The 20,479-nt window shown below is 43.1% G+C and overlaps 1 protein-coding gene across 1 annotated transcript in view; it reads right to left on the reverse strand.

Moving 5' to 3' along the window:
* Positions 1–20,479, reverse strand: part of CAND1 (cullin associated and neddylation dissociated 1) — a 369,709-nt gene that overhangs the window by 74,760 nt on the left and 274,470 nt on the right. The window contains exons 9-10 of the mRNA XM_030215618.1: positions 6,739–6,880; positions 2,489–2,530 (exon numbers count right to left, since the gene is read on the reverse strand). Coding sequence (XP_030071478.1) covers positions 2,489–2,530; positions 6,739–6,880 — 184 coding nt within the window. The remainder of the gene's footprint in view (positions 1–2,488; positions 2,531–6,738; positions 6,881–20,479) is intronic.

Raw genomic sequence — 20,479 nt, forward strand, 5'->3', positions numbered from 1 at the left:
CACTGACCCTTTTCAACCTTATGATGACACCTTCAGCCAAAACGCTATCCAACCAAGGCCTTAATCCTTTTATAAGTACATAAGAAACATGACCTAACAGAAATCACTAAAGAAATAAATCACAGCTTATGGGCGGATGCATTCCAACTTAAACTCAAAGCAGATAAAACTCAATGTCTCATCCTATGATCACAATACAACACGTACAAACCCACCATTTTAAGTATCCCAAACTTTACCCTTCCTGTATCAGACAGTCTGAAAATTCTAGGAGTCACAATTGACTGAAACCTTACACTAGAAAGCCATGAGAAAACAAAGAAAATGTTTCACTAAATGTGGAAACTCAAAAGAATAAAACCTTTCCTCCCAAGAGAAACATTCTGCAGACTAGTACAATCAGTGGTACTAAGCCAACTTGACTACTGCAATGCAATTTACGCCGGATGCAAAGAACAAATCATTAAGAAACTTCAAACTTCACAGTATACAGCTGCCAGACTCATATTTGGTAAAATGAAATATGAAAGTGCCAGACCCCTAAGAGAAAAACTACACTGGCTTCCACTAACAGAACGAATTGCGTTCAAGGTCTGCACTCTGGTTCATGAGACCATACACGGTGAAGCTCTGGGGTATATGTCAAGCCTTATAGACCTACCAACCAGGAATTCTACTAGATCATCACGTGCATTCCTGAATCTCCACTACCCCAGCTGCAAAGCTCTAAAATATAAATTAACATATGCTTCCAGTTTCTCCTATATAAGTACGCAAATATGGAATGAATTACCAAAATCCATAAAAACAACACACGACATAAAAAAATTCTGAAAATTACTGAAAACCAACCTATTCAAAAAGGCATACCACAAAGATCCATCCTAAACACCAGTAATAAATTTCCACCAGAATTACACAAGATGTAACCTTTAATTTTCTGATTGTTTCAAACTAATCTATTCACGATTGAAGTGTATTAATTCTGACTGTTCAAGCTGATTTATCACGACAGAAGTTTAATTTTATACCTTTTATTTCTCATCATGAAAATGAACTTTCACCTGGATATCTAACCCATTCTGTCATCTCCATCTTAACTATGTATTTCTCTATTCTGGAATTGGTGATCACCATTACGGAACAATGTAAGCCACACTGAGCCTGCAAACAGGTGGGAAAATGTGGGATACAAATGCTACAAATAAATAAATTATGTTCATCTTTTTACCAACTCCATTTTCTGAGCAGATTGAAACCAGTGCTGGCAGGTTATGACTTTAGGACTATAGTTCAGAGCTCAGTAAGTTGGCTTACTGAAATGCATTGTACCTGGGGGTTTCCACTGCTTGCTGCAAGGCTTTGCATGTCATTCAAAATGCTTCAGCACATTTGATTACTGGAACCTCTAGGTACATACACAACTCCAATATTGAAGCAGCTTCTATGGCTGCCAGTGCCTAGTAGGATTTCATTCAAAGTGTTGACTCTCATATACCAGGCTATTAACGAGATAGCTCCCTGGTATTTTTCACAGATTTTGAAGGTGTATCAACCAGTGCGTACTTTGCATTCAGTGGACACGAAATATTTGGAAATTGTATATCTGGGAAAAGTGCATTCTGCAGAAACAAGAACAGCTGCATTTTATATTGCGGGACCACTTTTGTGGAATAGTTTGCTAGGGTATTCACATCTAGCCACAAATATGACCCAATTTAAGAGGCTGCTGAAGACCTATTTGTTTGTTAGCATATCCTCTGGCATGATGGGAGTACAGGTATGGTGTGAGACAGATTTTCAGTCTACTTTTTGTTTTATGTTGAATTTTACCGTTACATATCTATAAAATGTTTATGTTTTATTGTGATCCACGGGCATAGCTACAGGGGGCCTCAGGGACCCCCCCAATCCAGTGTACAGCATAGGCGCCCGGTATACAACTTTGCTCACCTGCTGCTTTCCCCTCTCCCCTCACCCAAAGCTCACCAGCCAGCATACAGAAGCTTTCCATCTTTTCTTCCAGCTGCCACCAATGCCAGCCCCCAATAATTACAAAGCTGACAGCCACGGGAGATCACAGCTCTCTCCAAGCTGCAGCTGCTTCCTTCCAGCCAGCCCCGCTTACTCTGAAAGAAAAAGTTATATCAGAGAAGGCCTGGCCAGCCTGCAGGAAATAGAAAGTAATTGCAGTGTGCAGACTGCAAAGAGTACAGCTGCACTTTGTAATTATCACCACAGACAGCATTGATGGCAGCTAGAGGGAAGGACGGAAAACAGTTGCATGCTGTTGGGGGGGGGGGGGGCTTTGGAGGAGGAAGAGAGACAGGAGCAATGCAGGGGCAGGGAGAGAGACAGGAGCAATGGCAGGGGGGCAAGGAGACAAAAGCAATGCTGGGGCGGGACCGGGAGCAATGTGGGGGGGGGGGGGGTAGCCCATTATATGGGCTGAAGCCATTAGGTGGGCATTGCCACCATTTTCACTCACCCAAAACAGCAAAAGATAACAGACTGCCTATGCGTAGTCCATCTGTAAAAAAAAAAAAGCTGTTCCAGTTGGATAGGCAGTGCCTTAAAAAGCTGAGGTCAAAAGATTTTTTTTTGCTTATTTGATAGCTTTTTAATTTATCTGAAAACTTCCCAAATGTAGATATAAATATCTTGAAACAAAAAAAAAAAACTAATACCACAAAACAGCTTAAAAAATTATTGTAGCTGGTAGAAACAGCAGTTATAAACTTTGTATTTTGTGCTCATTTTTCTACACTGTTCTATAAAATACAGACGGCCAAATGTCAGTGAGGATATCCTGTTTCCTGACAGGTTCATCTTGTTGTTGTACTCTGCCTTGGAAAGCCTGGTGTTATAAAAAAGGAATATATTGAAACTAAACGGAAGTAAGATTAAACTCTCCTTTCACTGTGGCACATGGAATCACATCTTCACTTCATCTGTTTTGTAGAAGTTTACATTTTAGATACACAAATTGATTATTCTGTTTTGAGCATGTTTCAGTGACAAATGGTTTTATAAGTCAAAGTCAAAATAAAAATAAATATTTTGTTTCATGCAGATCTCTTTTGTTTAAACATAAATGGGCTATAAGCCCCTAGTGCAGTGCATTGGATTTCTTATATTTTGTTATTGTGATAACTTATACTGTGCCAAAACTGAAAACTCTTATCTCTATGTGGTCGATAATAAAAGGAGCTCTTTGTGAACACTATCCACCCTAAAAGGTTGTTTAGTACCTGTACATGAGGAATAAGTTAAACAATTAACTGGCTTTCTTGAAAGGATTATGTAACCTTTGGATGCATGACTAGGAACAAAAACATATACTTCAATAAGTATATGTTTTTGTTCCTAGTCATGGATCCAAAGGTTACATAATCCTTTCAAGAAAGCCAGTTAATGGTTTAACTTATTAGTGGAACATAACCACAGAGGCATGGTATGATCACATTTTCAATATGGTAATACTAGAGCCCACCTAAGGAACAGTCTATTTAAAGTTAGTCTTCACTGGACAAAACTTGCTTTCCTTGTGCCATCACCATCCAGCTGGATAGGCGGTGTCTTAAAAGGTGGAAGATAAAGGAGATTTTAAAAAATATATATTTATATCCCACATTATCCCAAGCAAACTCGGGTTCAATGTGGAATACATTTGAAAATACAGCAAGACAGAATAATAGAATTCAGTTATATTATGGGATGGCATAAATGTGGCTAAAAAGATGGCGAAAGATGCAGTAGGACATGGGGTACAGGGTAACAAAAGAATGGTCTGTAGCTAGGAGAAGGAAGGAGAGACAGGGGTGGGCTGGTGAGGGTATAAGAGGCATTGAGTTGAGGGCTGAGAGGGTAAGTACAGAGGATTGAAATGGGGGACTAGGGAGTGGGTGAAAGATGGGGAGTGGTAGGAGACTGGGAAAGGAGAGAGACCGAGGGGCCAAGGGGAGGTGCTGGAGAAATGGGAAAAATAAAGAAATGGGAAAAGCCTGTAGATAAATGAGTCATGAAAAGGAGACTAATGACTAGAGAGAAAGGAAGAATGAAGATAAAATTTAAATGGACAAATATAAACGCAGAGAAGAGATAGGAAGGGAGAGAAAGTGGCAAATGGACTAGAGATCACACTGCTTTCTTTATATTTTGCAGAGTGCCATTTCTATTTCTCATTTTCTAGTGTAGAGCTACTTGCAGAGTGTGGCCTCTTAGAGCTAAAATTTAATTTTCGTCTATGTATTCATATTTTAACTTTGTGCTCACTTATTCTTTACCTAGCAAGGGTCTAATTTTGTTCACTGACCAAGGCCAGGTAGACTGTTTTCATGGAGTTTCCATTTAAGCATCTATAATTAATTTGTTCAGTTTCCCAATAAGCATATTGATGTTCTAGGTCTGACTGCAATATTTACTCTGTTGCATTTTTTAAGTAGGGTCCTTGTTGTGTTATTTCTGTAAGTTAGTGGTGTTATGGTAAAAAGTAGATTAGTTCTATAGGATCTGAATGATTTTTGTAGGCTTTATTTCACAGGTACTTATGCTTGGGACTGGAGAGGGTCTGTGTTTTTACTGAGATTACTCAGACAAAAAAATAAAACAGCAAAGTGAACAATGGATGGCAGAAGATTCTTTATTGAAGCATGCAAATGACTCAACACGGACAGTGCTTTGGCCAAAGGCCTGTGCAAGAGTCAACTGATATCTGATCAAATGCAGGTGCGAAATATTACTCACACTGCCAAAGGCACAAAATCCACACACTAATAGTAAAGCCTGTCTGCTGCACCATGCAGAGTTCTAAACAAACTTGCTCAACAGAAAACTATCTAGTGTGAACATTGCCAAACGATTCTCCCGCCAAAGTTTTCTGTTTTTTTGTCTGAGCTTCAGTGTTGTGTGGAGCATGTCTCCTTGTCTTGCTGTTGCTTTACTGAGATTATACCAAAATCAACTTTTTTTTGTATGGTGTATTCCTGGGAAAATGCCTTTTTCTGCATTGCATCCATTCTTAGAAGATGAGCTATGGGGGCTTCTGTGGATGCCAAAAAATGTGTTTAAATAACAGCTTGATAGTCCAGTATGCAGTTAGAAGTCAGTATTTTTTATATTAGATTTTTTAGGCTACATGTTTAAACTGCTACTTCAAAGGTACTCACCTGTTTTATTAAATTAGCTTAATAAGGTTGTTTATATTTATTATAAAGCAAATTGAAGTATACGTACCATTGTCGCAATTATTTTGAAGGATACTGTGATGCATGTTGAGATGCTGACCAGACTCAAGTGTACTATAATGGCAAAGTTTAAGTTATGGGATAATGTGACCATTTAAAAATGTAATTGTTTCCAAAAGTGTGCATGGGGTTTATGTTGCTGCAGGACAACTGTTGGGCAGACTGCTTTACTTCGAAATCCATCATCAAGTGCACTCTAAGGCATTATTTAGGGGTAGACCAAGCACTGTTCACACCTAAATGCCTAGTGCCCCCTCCCCCCCCCCTCAAAAAAAAATAAAATCAGGTCTGGCTACTCCGCTGTTATGATCCACCTAATATTTAGGCGGAATATAAATAAATAACTAGAGAGTAGCAGTTAGAGCCTCAAGAGTCAGTCCTGGGGCAGTTTCTATTCAATTGCTGAACGGCTGGAAGACAAAGTTTGCGTTTTTGTGGATGAAAGGAAGATCTGCAACAGAACAGACATCCCAGACAGAGTAAACATAAGAAATCTAAAAAACCAGAAAGACTGGTTGAATGCTTGGCAGTTAACATTTTACAGAAAGAACTGCAAAGTGACACATATGAAGTGCAGAACCCCAAAGGAGCAGTATAATACAGGAGGGAAGACGCTCATGTTAAAGAATGAGAGCCACCTCAGGGTTTGACAGTGCCTTAGATATTAACATGGTAAAACAATGTAACAAGGCAGTAATCAAAGCAAGAAAAATACTAGGCTGAATAGAGAGGCATAACCAGCAGAGAGGAGGAGATCATTATACCCCTATGTAGGTCATTAATGAGACCTCACTTGGGAGCTGAGTTCTGTTTTGGGGGCCATCTCTTACCTAAGGATATAAAAAGAAAACTCAAAATTAAAGGGAAAAAAACCTAGGGGGTAAGGGATTAACTGATGTTGATACCTAAAACTGTATTTAAAAAAAAAGAGGAGGAGATTCAAGGTGGAAAAAGACCCCCACATGACTGTAAAGGAATGTGGGCAAAATAACCAAGGTTGTGTCATATGATGATTAAGACAATAAATATCCAACAGATGCTCAATACAGCGTTAGAAAGTTCTAGCAACTAGTCATGGCAGCAGCTAGGGCTTTCCCCAATGACATCTATGAATCCTATATAATTTGTTTAATCTATGATAACATTGTTTACATAAGGAGTCTAAGTTAGATTTTCCTGACAATATTTTCATGGATGAATATCTTCCTTTTCATGCAACAGTATCTATAAATCTTCCTGAAGTGCAGTATTATGGTAGTTTGACAAATTTTTTACACTTAGAAAACGATTACAAGTAAATATGACCTAGCAGCCACATGAGCTTCGCACTATGCCCTTGCTATACTTACAAGAACAAAAAAAGCTTGGTTGGCCTGATCATCAATAGTTATTTTAAAACATTTTTAAAAAGACCTACTAACTCCTGGCTTAGGGTGACAAATATCATGGCAATAATATGTTGAACTTATTTACTAATATTCACTTTTCTTACCTGGTATAAGTATTGGAATATGCTGTGTGAGCGCCCCGGGTAATACAGTAACCAACTCTGTGAGCATATTAAAACAGCACTGACGAGTCTTCACACTTTTCTCCTTCATCTGCTTATGCAAAGCTTTGACAATGTTGGGAACCTGTAATTATTTCACAACTAGCTCATCAGACAGCATTTCTTTGAAGTAAATGCCTTCAATGCTAAAAAGGGAAATTTCTTCTGAAACATTTTGGTGCTCATTTTCTAAACAGAAAAAGATCTAAAAAGTGGCACAAAGTGGCAGATGAACTTTTTTTTTTTTTTGATGAACAAGTCCAAATCACTATTTTCTAAAAACATTTTAAAGACTTTTCTATGCAGTGCATCCAAATCACATGGGGACGGGATTTTGGTGTTCCCAAAACTTGGACATTTTTCTGCCATAATGGAAGCAAAAACATCCAGGGCTAGAAGTTAGACGTTTTGGTCTAGACTTATTTCAATCACGACTAAGTCACAAAAAAGTGCCCTAAATGAACACTGGAGGCATGAACCTGCAGCCCCCCCCCCCCCCTTTACTCTCCCAGTGATCACTGACTCCCTCCCATTCCCCAAAGATATGTACATATCAGCCTCTATGACAGCTTCTGATGTTATGGCCAGGCTTATAAGAGCAGCAAGCAGGTCCCTGGAGTAGCCTAGTAGAAGGTGAAGTGCACTGTAGAGAAGAAAACCCAGGCCCATATCCCACTAACTGGTACACTTGTGGTGGAAAGTGTAAGCCATCCAAATTCTAACAAAAACCTACCGTACCCATATATAGGTGACACCTGTAGCCATACGGTCTACTGTAGTGTTGCACAGTTGGGTACAGTAGGTTTTTGATGGGTTTTGGAGGGCTCATCATACAATACAAGGAGGTAACAGTGAGATGTGTACCTGGGACCTTTTATGTGAAGCCCACTGCACTGTCCCCTAGAGTGCCCCACTGCTCTACTGGGATGTCTGTGTGGCCAGATGCTGTCCCCTCATACATCCCAATGGCTTATTTTTGTCCATTTTTCCCTTGGATTTTTTTTCCTCCCAAAAAAATGGTCCAAAAAATAGATGCACTGAACAAAAAAAAACTAGCAAATGGCCATTTTTGAAACAAAAACAGACTTTTTCTGGATGGAAAATCACTATGTGTACCACTTGCTTTTTGGACGGTTTCAGGAAAACGTCCAAAATCAGATTTAGGTGTCATATCGAAAATGCTCCCTTTATATCTTAGGATTGAAAACACTAGAAATCAATCACCAGTGCCATCTTTAATTTTCCCATGGCTAGAACAAAAAAATGCTTAATTGATACTACAAAGGAAATTCTTCCATCAAGCCAATGCCCCCATTCATTTCATTTGCATTACCTTCAAATATTTTAGATGACATGACCTTTAGAAGACAGTAACACTGATTAGGAGTACACACTGCCATATGCAAGTAAAAATATTACAAACTAAAAATGCATCAATTACTGCAAAAGTATGACTGCTTTAAAACCAATGCTCATGTTTATAAAACATTAATGTTCAGGCAAGAAATGTCAACTTAAGAACTGTTAATTCAAGGCTACATGTGTTTTCTCGTAAGAATTTGCCTATGTTAATAGTTAATTTGTTAGTTAAGATTTTAGACTAGCATGTATTCCAACTGACAAGGAGGAAGTCATGCAATAAATATATAGCGGTGTGTAAACATTTAATCATCCCTGGTCAGTTTAAACAATATCTTTCTGAAATTTTGAATGGAAGATTTAATGAATTTAACAGATTGCAGAAAGTTTGTCTACCCTTCCAGTTTATTCATTAGAGCTTTAAAATAGATGTTAATATGGCCCCAAACTAATTAGGACATAAATTAGTCAGGTGAAGTCAATTCCACTGCTGAACAAAAACTATGACACTAAGGCGCTCATTTTTGAAGCAGACCGAATCTCAAAATTGCCCCCCCCCCCAAAAAAAAAAAAAAAGTCCATCAAACAAAAACGTCCAAATCATAATTTTCAAAAGGCAGAATTTGGACGTTTTATACTGCAGTTCATCCAAATAGCAAGGGGGAGTGTTGGAGATGTGTTCTGGGTGGGAAATGGGAGGGCCCAAAAATAGGATTTCTTTCATCGATAATGGAATGGAAGAACGTCTAAGGCCAAAAAAAAAAGGTCATTTTTATCTAGAGCTGTTTGGTGGAGTAGAGGAGTAGCCTAGTGGTTAGTGCAGTGGACTGCGATCCTGGGGAACTGGGTTCGATAACCCTCCATTGCCCCTGGTACAAATAAGTACCTGTATATAGTATGTAAATCGCTTTGAATGTAGTTGCAAAAACCACGGAAAGGCGGTATATCAAGTCTCATTCCCTCCATTCAAATCACACTGGAGGGATGAAGGCATGACCCCTCAATTTCCCAGTGGTTACTGACCCCACCCCCTAAGAACTGAAAGTGACTATGGATACAAGACAATAACAGCTTAATAGAGCAACAAGCAAGTATAAGGAGTAGCTAGTGCACTAGACGTTGAACAAATGGACCCAGGAGTAACTCCCACTTTAACTCTTATTTCTGTACAAATATGTGAGCCCTACTGGAACACAGAAATTAACTACTGAACCTGAATTTATAAGACCTGCAAGTGTGCTGGCTATTGCTAGAACAGCATTTTTTTCTTTTCCTTCTTTAAGGAACTTAAGGAGATTTAGAGTATTTGATGGTCTCTTTTCATTCTAGGCAGCTCGTTTGGATAACCATATTCAGGACTTGCTATTCTCTGTTAGTAATTACAATCAATTTTGTAAGCTTGCAAAAGTCTACTTAGGAAATTTGTCCTAGATTGTAATGATTAATAAGATTATTCAGGTTTTCTAATATTTTATTTTACATAAAATCATTTTGTATTTCCTGGAAATGTCCAGCCTCCTTTCAGTGTGCTCCACACTGAACAGAGAGGTATATGGCGGAATAAAAAAGCCAGGTGTTAATGTTTGTGGTGTACCTTTAGGTACAGTAGATTTTTACCTGTTCATGGAGAGTTCATAACAATATAAATTATGTGGAATCTGTACCCAAGTCCTGTTGTTTAAAGTCCACTGAACTGACCTCTAGGCTACCCCTCTGTTCTGCAGGGACGTCTGTGTGGCCATTTTTGTACAATTTTATTTATTTCTGACATTTATATCCCGCATTATCCCAAACAAGTTTGAGTTCAATGTGGCTTACAATAAACAGTATTGGATACATAACAAAGAATAATGCATAAGAAGGTAATTTGTTGTAAGAATCCAATTTTACAATACAGTATTATAAACATATTGGGATAACTATGGATGTTTAACATTTAGAAAATCTATTATGAATGAGAAATTGTACATGAAGCAAAAAGAAAGTTAACGGTAAACATAGTAATAACCAATTCAGGTAATAATTAGTTGTTTGAGATATGGTTGTTCTTTGTGAGGGTTTGTTTGAATAGGAACGATTTGAGGATTTTGCAGAATCTAGTATATTCCTGTATATTTCTTATTTTGGGTGGTAAGGAGTTCTACCATTTGGTTCCTAAGTAAGTGAAGTCTGCAGTTTGGACAGTTTTGTAGATTACTTTTTTGCAATTTGGGAGGTGTAGTCTGAGATAGTTTCTTGCCTCATATTTAGTGTTTCTTTGATGTAAGTTTCTTAATGGTACCATATAGTCTGGAGTTGTGCCACTTAGTATTTGAAAGATAAAGGTACATAATTTGAAGGTGATTCTCGCTTTGATGGGAAGTCAGTGTAATTTGATTAATAAAGGGGAGGCACTTTCAAAACGAGAGGTTTTGTATATGTATCTGGCTGCAGTTTTTTGAGCTGTTTGGAGTTTTTTCAACAGGTACTCCTTAGAGCCAGCATATATGGCATTATAATAATCGAATTCTACTACTACTCAACATTTCTAAAGCGCTACCAGACTTACGCAGCGCTGTACAGTCAAACATGAAGCGAGACAGTCCCTGCTCAAAAGAGCTTACAATCTAAAGGACATAACAATAGAGACAATCAAATTAGGACAGCATAGTGCATCTGATTACACAATAGTTCATAGGGACAGACTAATAGATCTAAACAGCTAAAGACAATTAAGGTATGCAAATGCATAATACAGACAGATTGGTAGTGGTATTGAATAAAGGAGTAATGGTTAGGTTAACTGCCAAAAGCAGAGTTGAAAAGATGGGCTTTGAGCAAAGATTTGAAGATGGGTAGGGATGGGGCCTGACGTATCAGTTCAGGAAGTCTATTCCAGGCAAAGGGTGAAGCGAGGCAGAAAGGGCGGAGTCTGGAGATAGCGGAGGTGGAAAAGGGAGCAGAAAGGAATTCGGATAATGTTAATGATTGTACCAATAATCTAAATGTTTCTGATGAGAAATAGGGTCTGATCCTTTTTAGTTTCCAAAAAGACCTGAAAGAATTTGTGATTACGGAGGAAACTTAAGTATCAAAAGTGAAATGTTTGTCTATAGTTATACCTAGAATTCTCAGATTATTGTCAATGGCGAATGAAGTGTTGTCAATTGTGAAACCGTTGCGGTCGTTTTGGTCAAATAGGTTGGTAATGACCATGAATTTAGTTTTACCTTTATTTAGCCAGACAGTAGTTTTTGTACCTGTTTTTTTGGCATTCATATTTTGGATGTTATCAGCACAAGAACAACCTTCTCAAGTATTTTCGAACAGGAAATCAAGTCGTTTTTTTCTGTTCGAAAATGGCTACTAGATGGACCTCTTTTTGGAAGTTATGAGCAGGATGTCTCACTTCTGACTTAGATGTTCTTTTGAAAATACCCATCTAACTCTTAGCTTGTAATTGTTCTTTTGCCTACTTTCAACCACCATGGGTATTTCTAAGCAGCTGTCTGGGCATTTGAAAATGAAGACAATACTTTTTTTTTACAAATTACAGGAAGCTATAAAGAAATCTCTAAACACAACTAACTAGTAATTTCAACTACCAAACATTGTTAAGTCCAGATAGGATCTGGAAGATCAAGAAAAATAAGACAGAACTGCCCGAAAGTTGGTCAGATATGTAAAACAGAACCCACACATTACTGCAAACAACCTGCTGAAAATTTTAGCTGACACTTTAGTCACTGTCCACAGTGATCTAAATGGTAGAGTTGAGTTGTCAAAACAAAACTTGTTTTACAGCCTCAACACAAAATGAAAGTCAATTATGCACAAACAAATGTTGATAAATGTGAAACTCAGAACACAGTGCTCTGGACTGAGAGGAAAACTGAACTAAAACTAGGGAAAAGGTTCAACTCTAGGCTCAGAACTACACTCACAGATAACTCACATACGTTACCTATTAACAATTAAGTTTACCACCATGAGAAATCAAGGAGGTTTAATGATAGGAGATGGCACAATGTTAAAAAGCTGAAGCCGTCTCCTAATGCAGCCGCCTATATTGGTACTTCCAAAACACTAAAGGAGCTAGTGAGATCGAGTCACTCATCTCCTCCCAGGTAGCAGAACCACCCTCCTGCAACATTCCCACAAAGCTCAGTTGAAGTCGCATAGCGTTGGTCCTAGGCCCCCATCCCCAGCTCTGCGACCACTTTAAGAGATCTTCTGCTAAGACGTGCACAGCAATCATCTCACCGAACTATTAACAAGCACCATGTGACACACAAGCAACCAACGTTTTACAGATGCACCACACAGGCAGTCGTAAGCGTTTGCTATAGTTTTTACATAGAAATATCTTTGTCATCATAAGCACAAATAAAGCCATAAAGCTCAGCACTGAAATCTACAATTCAGCACTGAAAATAACAATGCAAGCTCTTGAGCAATGTCAAGAACATTTTGAATGTAACCCTCCTCACTTCACAGACCCCTCAAAAACTCACCAATCCCCCCCCCCCCACACACACACCCCTTACATCCCCCTGATCCCCTCCCAACAGAGAGAACGCAAAACCTAGGAGGTTTAATAAAATATAAACCTCACAAGTTTGCTATTGTTTTCAATAGAGCTTGCTATTGTTTTGGACTAACCAATATGGCGGCAAGCTCCACCCACTGACTCTAGGCCAGATAAGCTCATGCATTCTCCTATCATTAAACCTCCTTGTGAAAAACAGTTCCTTTTTTTTCGTTTTTTGTTTACAGGTTTCCATGAATGTCTAGTCAAGTGTGTGTTGCCAGTGCTGGTGTTAAAGGGAGGAGTGAGCAACCAGGGAAATTGCTCTGAGCCTCCATGCTATAGGGAGTTCCAGAACTGCCAGAAGGTTGGGGGGGCAGTCTGTTGGCTGACTTCAGTGCCCCTCCCAAATTTCTGCCCTGAAGCCCGGTATATCTAACACTGCTAATCAACCACGTTGGACACACTAGATTTTTCTGTAATTTTAAACTGTGAAACCTTACCACATCCTGCATGGATTATAAGCAACATTACACAGAGGAATATATACAACTAGTAAAAAAAGGCCCGTTTCTGACACAAATGAAACGGGCGCTAGCAAGGTTTTCCTCGGAGTGTGTATGTTTGAAAGTGTGTGTATAAGAGTGATTCTGTGAGAGAGAGAGAGAGAGAGTGAACATGCGAGTGTGTGTGTGTGACAGAGAGAGAGACTGGGTGCGAGTGTGTCTGTGAGAGAGAGAGTGTGTGTGTGTGAGAAAGAGTGAGTGCCAGGGGCCCCCTCCTCTCTCAGTGTCGTCCCCTCCCTCCCTCCGAGTGTTCTTCCCGCTGCGCTACGGGCGCCTGATGAGCCGGCGGTTGGTGCAGCCCCTGATCGCCGCGGCCTGGCTGCTGCTGCCCGCCCTACTCTTTCCCATCGCCATCCCCGGCGGTGCCGTGATCCACGTTTATTTCTCCCTACTCGCTGCTGCTGACGGCGCTCACCTTCTTCACTTGCTCGTCCATCGTCACCGGACCAATGGGCACCTTTTTTCGCGGTGACGTCAGCCTGTGTTATGGAGTCTAGCAGACCAACTCCGAAGAAGTCACGAACACAGGCAGCAAGACCAATAGAACGTTGGAGGTGAGAATTATTATATAGGATTTGAAATATCAACATTTTACCATAACAAACTGCCATTTCAAGCACATGCCAGGATTCACTTAGGGGGCCACTAAAAATCTGGGAACTCTTTAGCACGTTTAGATTGTAAGCTCTTTAAGCAGGGAATGTCTTTCTTCTATGTTTGTGCAGCGCTGTGTACGCCTTGTAGCGCTATAGAAATGCTAAATAGTAGTAGTAGTAGTAGTAGTAGCACGTCTGATTATGCAGGAAACATTGTCCTTTGAAAAAGCAAAGATACATAGCTGTAGCAGGTATTCTCCGAGGACAGCAGGCTGATTGTTCTCACTTGTGGGTCAATGTACGTGTCGGCCCGGGGAATCAGACACTATTTTGCAAGCAAAATCTGAGAAAATCTTTCTGGAGTCTTTCTGGCGTGCGAGTAGCGCGCACCGCGTATGCGCAGCCTTCTTCCCGCCCGTCGCATGAGCGTTCCCTCTTAGTTAAATCAAAAAGCAAATACAAGAATAACTCAAAAGGGGAGGTGGGCGGATTTGTGAGAACAATCAGCCTGCTGTCCTCAAAGAATACCTGCTACAGGTAAGTACCATTGCTTTCTCTGAGGACAAGCAGGCTGCTTGTTCTCGCATGTGGGTATCCCTAGCACCCAGGCTCACTCAAAACAATGAACATTGTTGGTCAACTGGGCCTCACAACGTCAAGCACATAACATAGATTGACCTGAAACCATAAACAACTAAGTGAGAGTGCAGCCTGGAACAGAACAAAAATGGGACTAGGGGGGTGGAGGATTCCAAACCCCGAACAGATTCTGCAGCAACGACTGCCAAAACCGACTGTCGCGTCAGGTATCCTGCTGGAGGCAGTAGTGAGATGTGAATGTGTGGACTGATGACCACGTTACAGCCTTGCAAATCTCCTCAATTGAGGCTGACTTTAAGTGAGCCACTGACGCAGCCATGGCTCTAACATTGTGAGCCGTGACATGGCCCTCTAGAGTCAGCCCGGCTTGGGCATAAGTGAAGAAAATGCAATCTGCTAGCCAACTGGAGAGTGTGCGTTTTCCGATGGCGACTCCCCTCCTGCTGGGATCAAAAGAGACAAACAACTGGGCGGACTGTCTAAAGGCCTTTGTCCGCTCCACATAAAAGGCCAATGCTCTCTTGCAGTCCAAGGTGTGGAAACTGCTTTTACCAGGGCGGGTATGAGGATGGAGAAAGAATGTTGGCAAGACAACTGACTAGTTAAGATGGAACTGCGACACCACCTTCGGCAGGAACTTAGGGTGCGTGCGGAGGACTACTCTGTTGTGATGGAACTTGATATAAGGTGCATGTAAGGCCTGAAGCTCACTGACTCTATGATCTGAAGTAACAGCCACCAAGAAAACGACCTTCCAGGTCAAATACTTTAGATGGCAGGAATTCAGTGGCTCAAAAGGAGCTTTCATCAGCTGGGTGAGAATGACGTTGAGATCCCATGACACTGGTGACAAAAGCAAACCTCTCATGAAGCGAACAACTAAAATCTGTCCAGAGATAGGCTTACCCTCTACACGGTGATAAGCACTAATCGCACTAAAGTGAACTCTTCGCACTAAAGTGAACTCTTATGGAGTTGGTCTTGAGACCAGACTAACAAGTGTAGAAGGTATTCAAGCAGGGTTTGAGTAGGACAAGAAAAAGGATTGAGGGCCTTGCTGTCACACCAGACGGCAAACCTCCTCCATTTGAAAGAGTAACACCTCTTTGTGGAATCTTTCCTAGAAGCAAGCAAGACTCGGAAGACACCCTCTGAAAGACCCAAGCAGGCGAATTCTAAGCTCTCAACATCGAGCCCGTGAGAGCCAGAGACTGGAGGTTGGAATGTAGAAGTGACCCCTCGTTCTAAGTGGGAAACAGTCCAATCTCCACGGTTCTTTGGAGGACAACTCCAGAAGAAGAGGGAACCAGATCTGACGCTGACAGAAGAGTGCAATCAGGATCATGGTACCGCAGTCTCGTTTGAGTTTTAGGAAAGTCTTCCCTACTAGAGGTATGGGAGGATACGCATACAGAAGGCCTGTTCCCCAATGTAGGAGAAAGGCATCTGACGCTAGACTGTCGTGGGCCTGAAGCCTGGAACAGAACTGAGGGACCTTGTGATTGATCTGAATGGCAAAAAGATCAACCGAGGGGGTGCCCCAAGCTCGGAAGATCTTGCGGAATATGCCCATGTTCAAAGACCACTCGTGAGGTTGCACAATCCTGCTCAACCTGTCGGACAGACTGTTGTTTACGCCTGCCAGATACGTGGCTTGGAGAAACATGCCGTGACAAGCCCAAAGCCACATCTGGACGGCTTCCTTACACAGAGGGTAAGATCTGGTGCCCCCCTGCTTGTTGGTGTAATACATGGCAGCCTGACTGTCTGTCTGAATTAAGATGACTTAGTTGGACAGCCGATCTCTGAAAGCCTTTAGAGCGTTCCAGATCGCTCTTAATTCCAGGAGGTTGATCTGCAGACCTTTTTCCTGAAAGGACCAGGCTCCCTGAGTGTGGAGCCCATCTACATGAGCTCCCCACCCCAAGAGAGATGCATCCGTCATCAGCACTTTTCGTGGCTGAGGAATTTAGAATGGTCGTCCCATGGTCAAATTGGATCAAATCGTCCACAAACTGAAGAGAACTCCGAAAGTCGGTGGATAGTTGGATTACATCCTCTAAATCCCCCAAATTTTGAAACCACTGGGAAGCTAGGGTCCATTGAGCTGATCTCATATGAAGACATGCCATGGAAGTGACATGAACTGTGGAGGCCATGTGCCCCAGAAGCCTCAACATCTGCCGAGGCATGACCTGCTGAGACGCTCGAACCATGGACACCAGGGATAGAAGGTTGTCCGCCCTTGTCTCGGGAAGATAAGCTCGAGCTGTCTGAGTGTTTAACAGGGCTCCAATGAATTCCAAATTTTTGGATTGGGGTGAGATGGGACTTTGGATAATTTATGACGAACCCCAGTAGCTCTAGCACCCAAATAGTCATTTGCATGGACTCCAGAGCACCCTCCTCCGAGATGCTCTTCACCAACCAATTGTCGAGATAAGGAAACACATGCACTCCCAGTCTGTGTAGTGACACTGCGACTACAGCTAGGCATTCGGTAAACACTCTGGGCGCAGACGCCAGGCCAAAAGGCAGTACACGGTACTGAAAGTGCTGTGTTCCCAACCGAAATGGAAGATACTTCTTGTGAGCTGGGAGTATCGAAATGTGGGTGTAAGCATCCTTTAAGTCCAGAAAGCATAGCCAATGTCCTGAATCATGGGAAGAAGGGTGCCCAGGGAAACCATCCTGAGCTTTTCTCGGACCAGAAATTTGTTCAGGGCCCTAAAGTCTAGGATGGGACGCATCCCCCGTTTTCTTTTGCACAAGGAAGTACCTGGAATAGAATCCCAGCTCTTCTTCCCCTGGAGGAATGTGCCCGACTGCTTGGGCCTGTAGAAGGGCGGAGAGTTCCTCTGCAAGTACCTGCTTGTGCTGGGAACTGTAAGACTGAGCTCCCGGTGGGCAATTTGGAGGCTTGGATTCCAGATTCAGGGTGTATCCTAACCGGACAATTCGAAGAACCCACCGGTCGGAGGTTATAAGAGGCCACCTTTGGTGAAAAAACATTAACCTTCCTCCAACTGGCAAGTCATCCGGTACGGACACGTTTACTGAGGCTACTGAACTGGAGCCAGTCAAAAGCCTGTCCCTTGCTTTTGCTGGGGAGCCGCAGTGGCCTTAGGCACACGCTGTTGACGAGAACGAGCGCGCTGGGACAGAGCCTAGATAGGCTACCGAGAAGCAGGAGTGTACCCATGCCTAGCATAGGAATAGAGAGCACTCCTCTTCCCTCCAAAACACCTCCTAGATGAGGAGGTAGTAGCAGAAAACGTCCGGCGGAAGAGAGAATCCATAGCATGATGCTTTTTGAGCTGGTCAAGCAGATCCTCTACTTTCTCACCAAAAAGGTTATACCCCTGGAAAGGAACATCTGCCATCTGCTGCTGGACCGAATGATCCAGATCAGAGACACGCAGCCATGAGAGTCTGCACATCACTATACCTTGGGCAGCGATTCTGGATGCTACATTAAAACTGTCGAACGTACCCCTGGCCATGAATTTTCAACACGCCTTCTGCTGCCTGACCACCTGGCGAAAAGGCTCGGCCTGCTCTGGAGGGAGTGCATCAACCAAGCTAGACAGTTGCCTCACCAAGTTCCGCAAGTGAATGATCATGAAGAGCTGGTATGTTTGGATCTTAGCAGTGAGTATAGCGGCCTGATAAGCCTTCCTCCCAAAAGAGTCCAAGGTCCTAAATTCTCTGCCTGGGAGCGCCGAGGCATAGTACCTAGTACTCTTGGCCCTTTTAAGAGCGGAGTCCACCACCATGGAATTGTGAGGTAGCTGAGACTTCATCAATCCAGGTTCACCGTGGATCCGATATTGGGATTCAGTTCTCTTTGGGATCACGGGGTTAGACAGAGCGAATGACCAGTTTCACATAAGGACTTCCTTGAGTACATTATGCAAAGGAGCCGCTGCAGCCTCTCTAGGTGGAGAAGGATAATCCAGGACCTCGAGCATCTCAGCCCTGGGCTCATCCTCAACCTCCATAGAGAAGGGAATAGCTGCAGCCATTTCCCGAAAAAGAGAGGTAAAGGATACACTCTCCGGTGGAGACAGTCTCCTTTCTGGTGGAGGGGAAGGTTCAGAAGGAATCCCAAAGGAATCGTCAGAAGAAAAATACCTGAGATCCTCCTCCTCCCACGAGCGCTTATCTTCAGTATCGGACAAGACATCTCTCAGAGCAGTCCAAAACTGAGTCTGTCTCGACGCAGAGGAACGATGTCCTCAATGGCAATGCCGAGAAGTCGACGCCCGCCTTGACTCCGGTGAAGCTTCCTCCACCGACTTCGGAGAGTTGACCTGGGTGGCAGGTGGCACCGGAGTCGGGGTCCTCACCACAGGCGAAGGACCAGAGACCGCTGCAGCAGTCGGTACGGAAGGCGCAAGCACACCCGACACTGAAGCAGCCTGGTGCAGTAACCCTTCCAGAAGCTCTGGAAGTAGGGCCCTGATACGCTCATCGAGAGCCGCCGTCAGAAAAGGCTGCGGGGTCGGTACAGGAGCCGGTAGCAGAATCTGTCGAAGCTCTGGAGAAGGTACCGGGCTGCTAGACTGATGCATCGGCAACTTCTGCATAGAGGGGGAGTGATCCTCTCAACGCCGACGCTTCACTGGTGCTGAATCCCTCGACGCCCTGGAGCTCCCAGCATCATGTATCAAAGGAGACCGATGCCGGTGCTTCTTTGCCTACGTTCGTCATCGAGACTCCTCGGTACCGAAGAGGAAGACGTGGAATCCTCACATCTCCTCGGGGCCGGGACCAATGAAAGTCGGTACCGGGTGGCCTGCATAACAGGAGGCTTCGAGACAGGTGGAGACCCACTTGACGCCTCACTGCTCCCAGGACGAGCTGGTCGCTCCGCAGTCATTACCTTTGCTCCCGATGTCGATGTTGACGCCGACCTTGGTACCGATGTCGATGGATCGGACTGCGCCCCAAAAAGCTTTTCTCATTGGGTCTCTCGAGACGCTTGGGTCCGTTTCTTCATGCGAAGACACAGACTATAAGCGGCTGGGCTGTGGTCGGTCCCAAGCCACTGGATACACCAAGCGTGAGTATCGGTACCCGAGATAGTCCGGTTGCACCGAGTACAACGTTTGAAGTCGCTGGGTGTCTTCGATGACAAGGAAGAAAAAACGGCTTCGGCGAAATCAAAAGATGCAATCGTGACTTTTAAAAGAAAAAAAGGGCTCAAAAAGAAGGGAGCAACCCGGCTGCAACGAAAAAGAAAGGAAACTTAAAAAGGGGCAAAAAAAGAAGAAAGTGGACTGCCAGAAAACTCTTTTCCCGGGCCTGCGAGGCGCGGGGAAGAACTCGACTGCACCTCACCATGGAGAAAAAATAAATAAGCTGGAACGCTCACGCAACGGTCAGGAAGACGCCCGCACATACGCAGTGCGCGCTGCACACGCGCCAGAAGACTCCAGAAACATTTTTTCAGATTTTGCTTGTAAAATAGTGGACGTCGACAGCCTGCTTGTCCTCAGAGAACACTAATTCTAGAAGGGAATATCTTTTGCATAAAGCTAAAGGTAAAATTATGTATCATACCTGATAATTTTCTTTCCATTAATCATAGCTATCAATCCATAGACTGGTGGGTTGTGTCCATCTACCAGCAGGTGGAGATAGAGAGCAATCCTTTTGCCTCCCTATATGTGGTCATGTGCTGCCGGAAACTCCTCAGTATGTCGATATCCAAGCTCCATCCGCAGGACTCAGCACTTAGAGAATTACACCCACAAAGGGACACTCTGCCCAGCTCACCACCGCCGAAACGGGGGAGGGGAATTAACTCAGCTCATCCACACACAAGTGGGGGAGGGGAATCCGTCCAGCTCATCCCCGCGGAGCGGGGGAGGGACACCACACCCGCCGTTGCGGGGGGATCTGGCTTATCCTGCAACCGCAACCGCGGGAGGAGCTGACTGACCCTAACACCGCCGAAGCGGGAGGGGTACAAAGCTGCCCTACAGCCGCACGAAGCGGGAGGGAGCGCCGACAGAATTTAGGTCTCAATCCAGCCCCGTAAAACGGAGGGG

Source organism: Microcaecilia unicolor, chromosome 10 (genome assembly GCF_901765095.1).
Source record: "Microcaecilia unicolor chromosome 10, aMicUni1.1, whole genome shotgun sequence".
Taxonomy (NCBI): domain Eukaryota; kingdom Metazoa; phylum Chordata; class Amphibia; order Gymnophiona; family Siphonopidae; genus Microcaecilia; species Microcaecilia unicolor.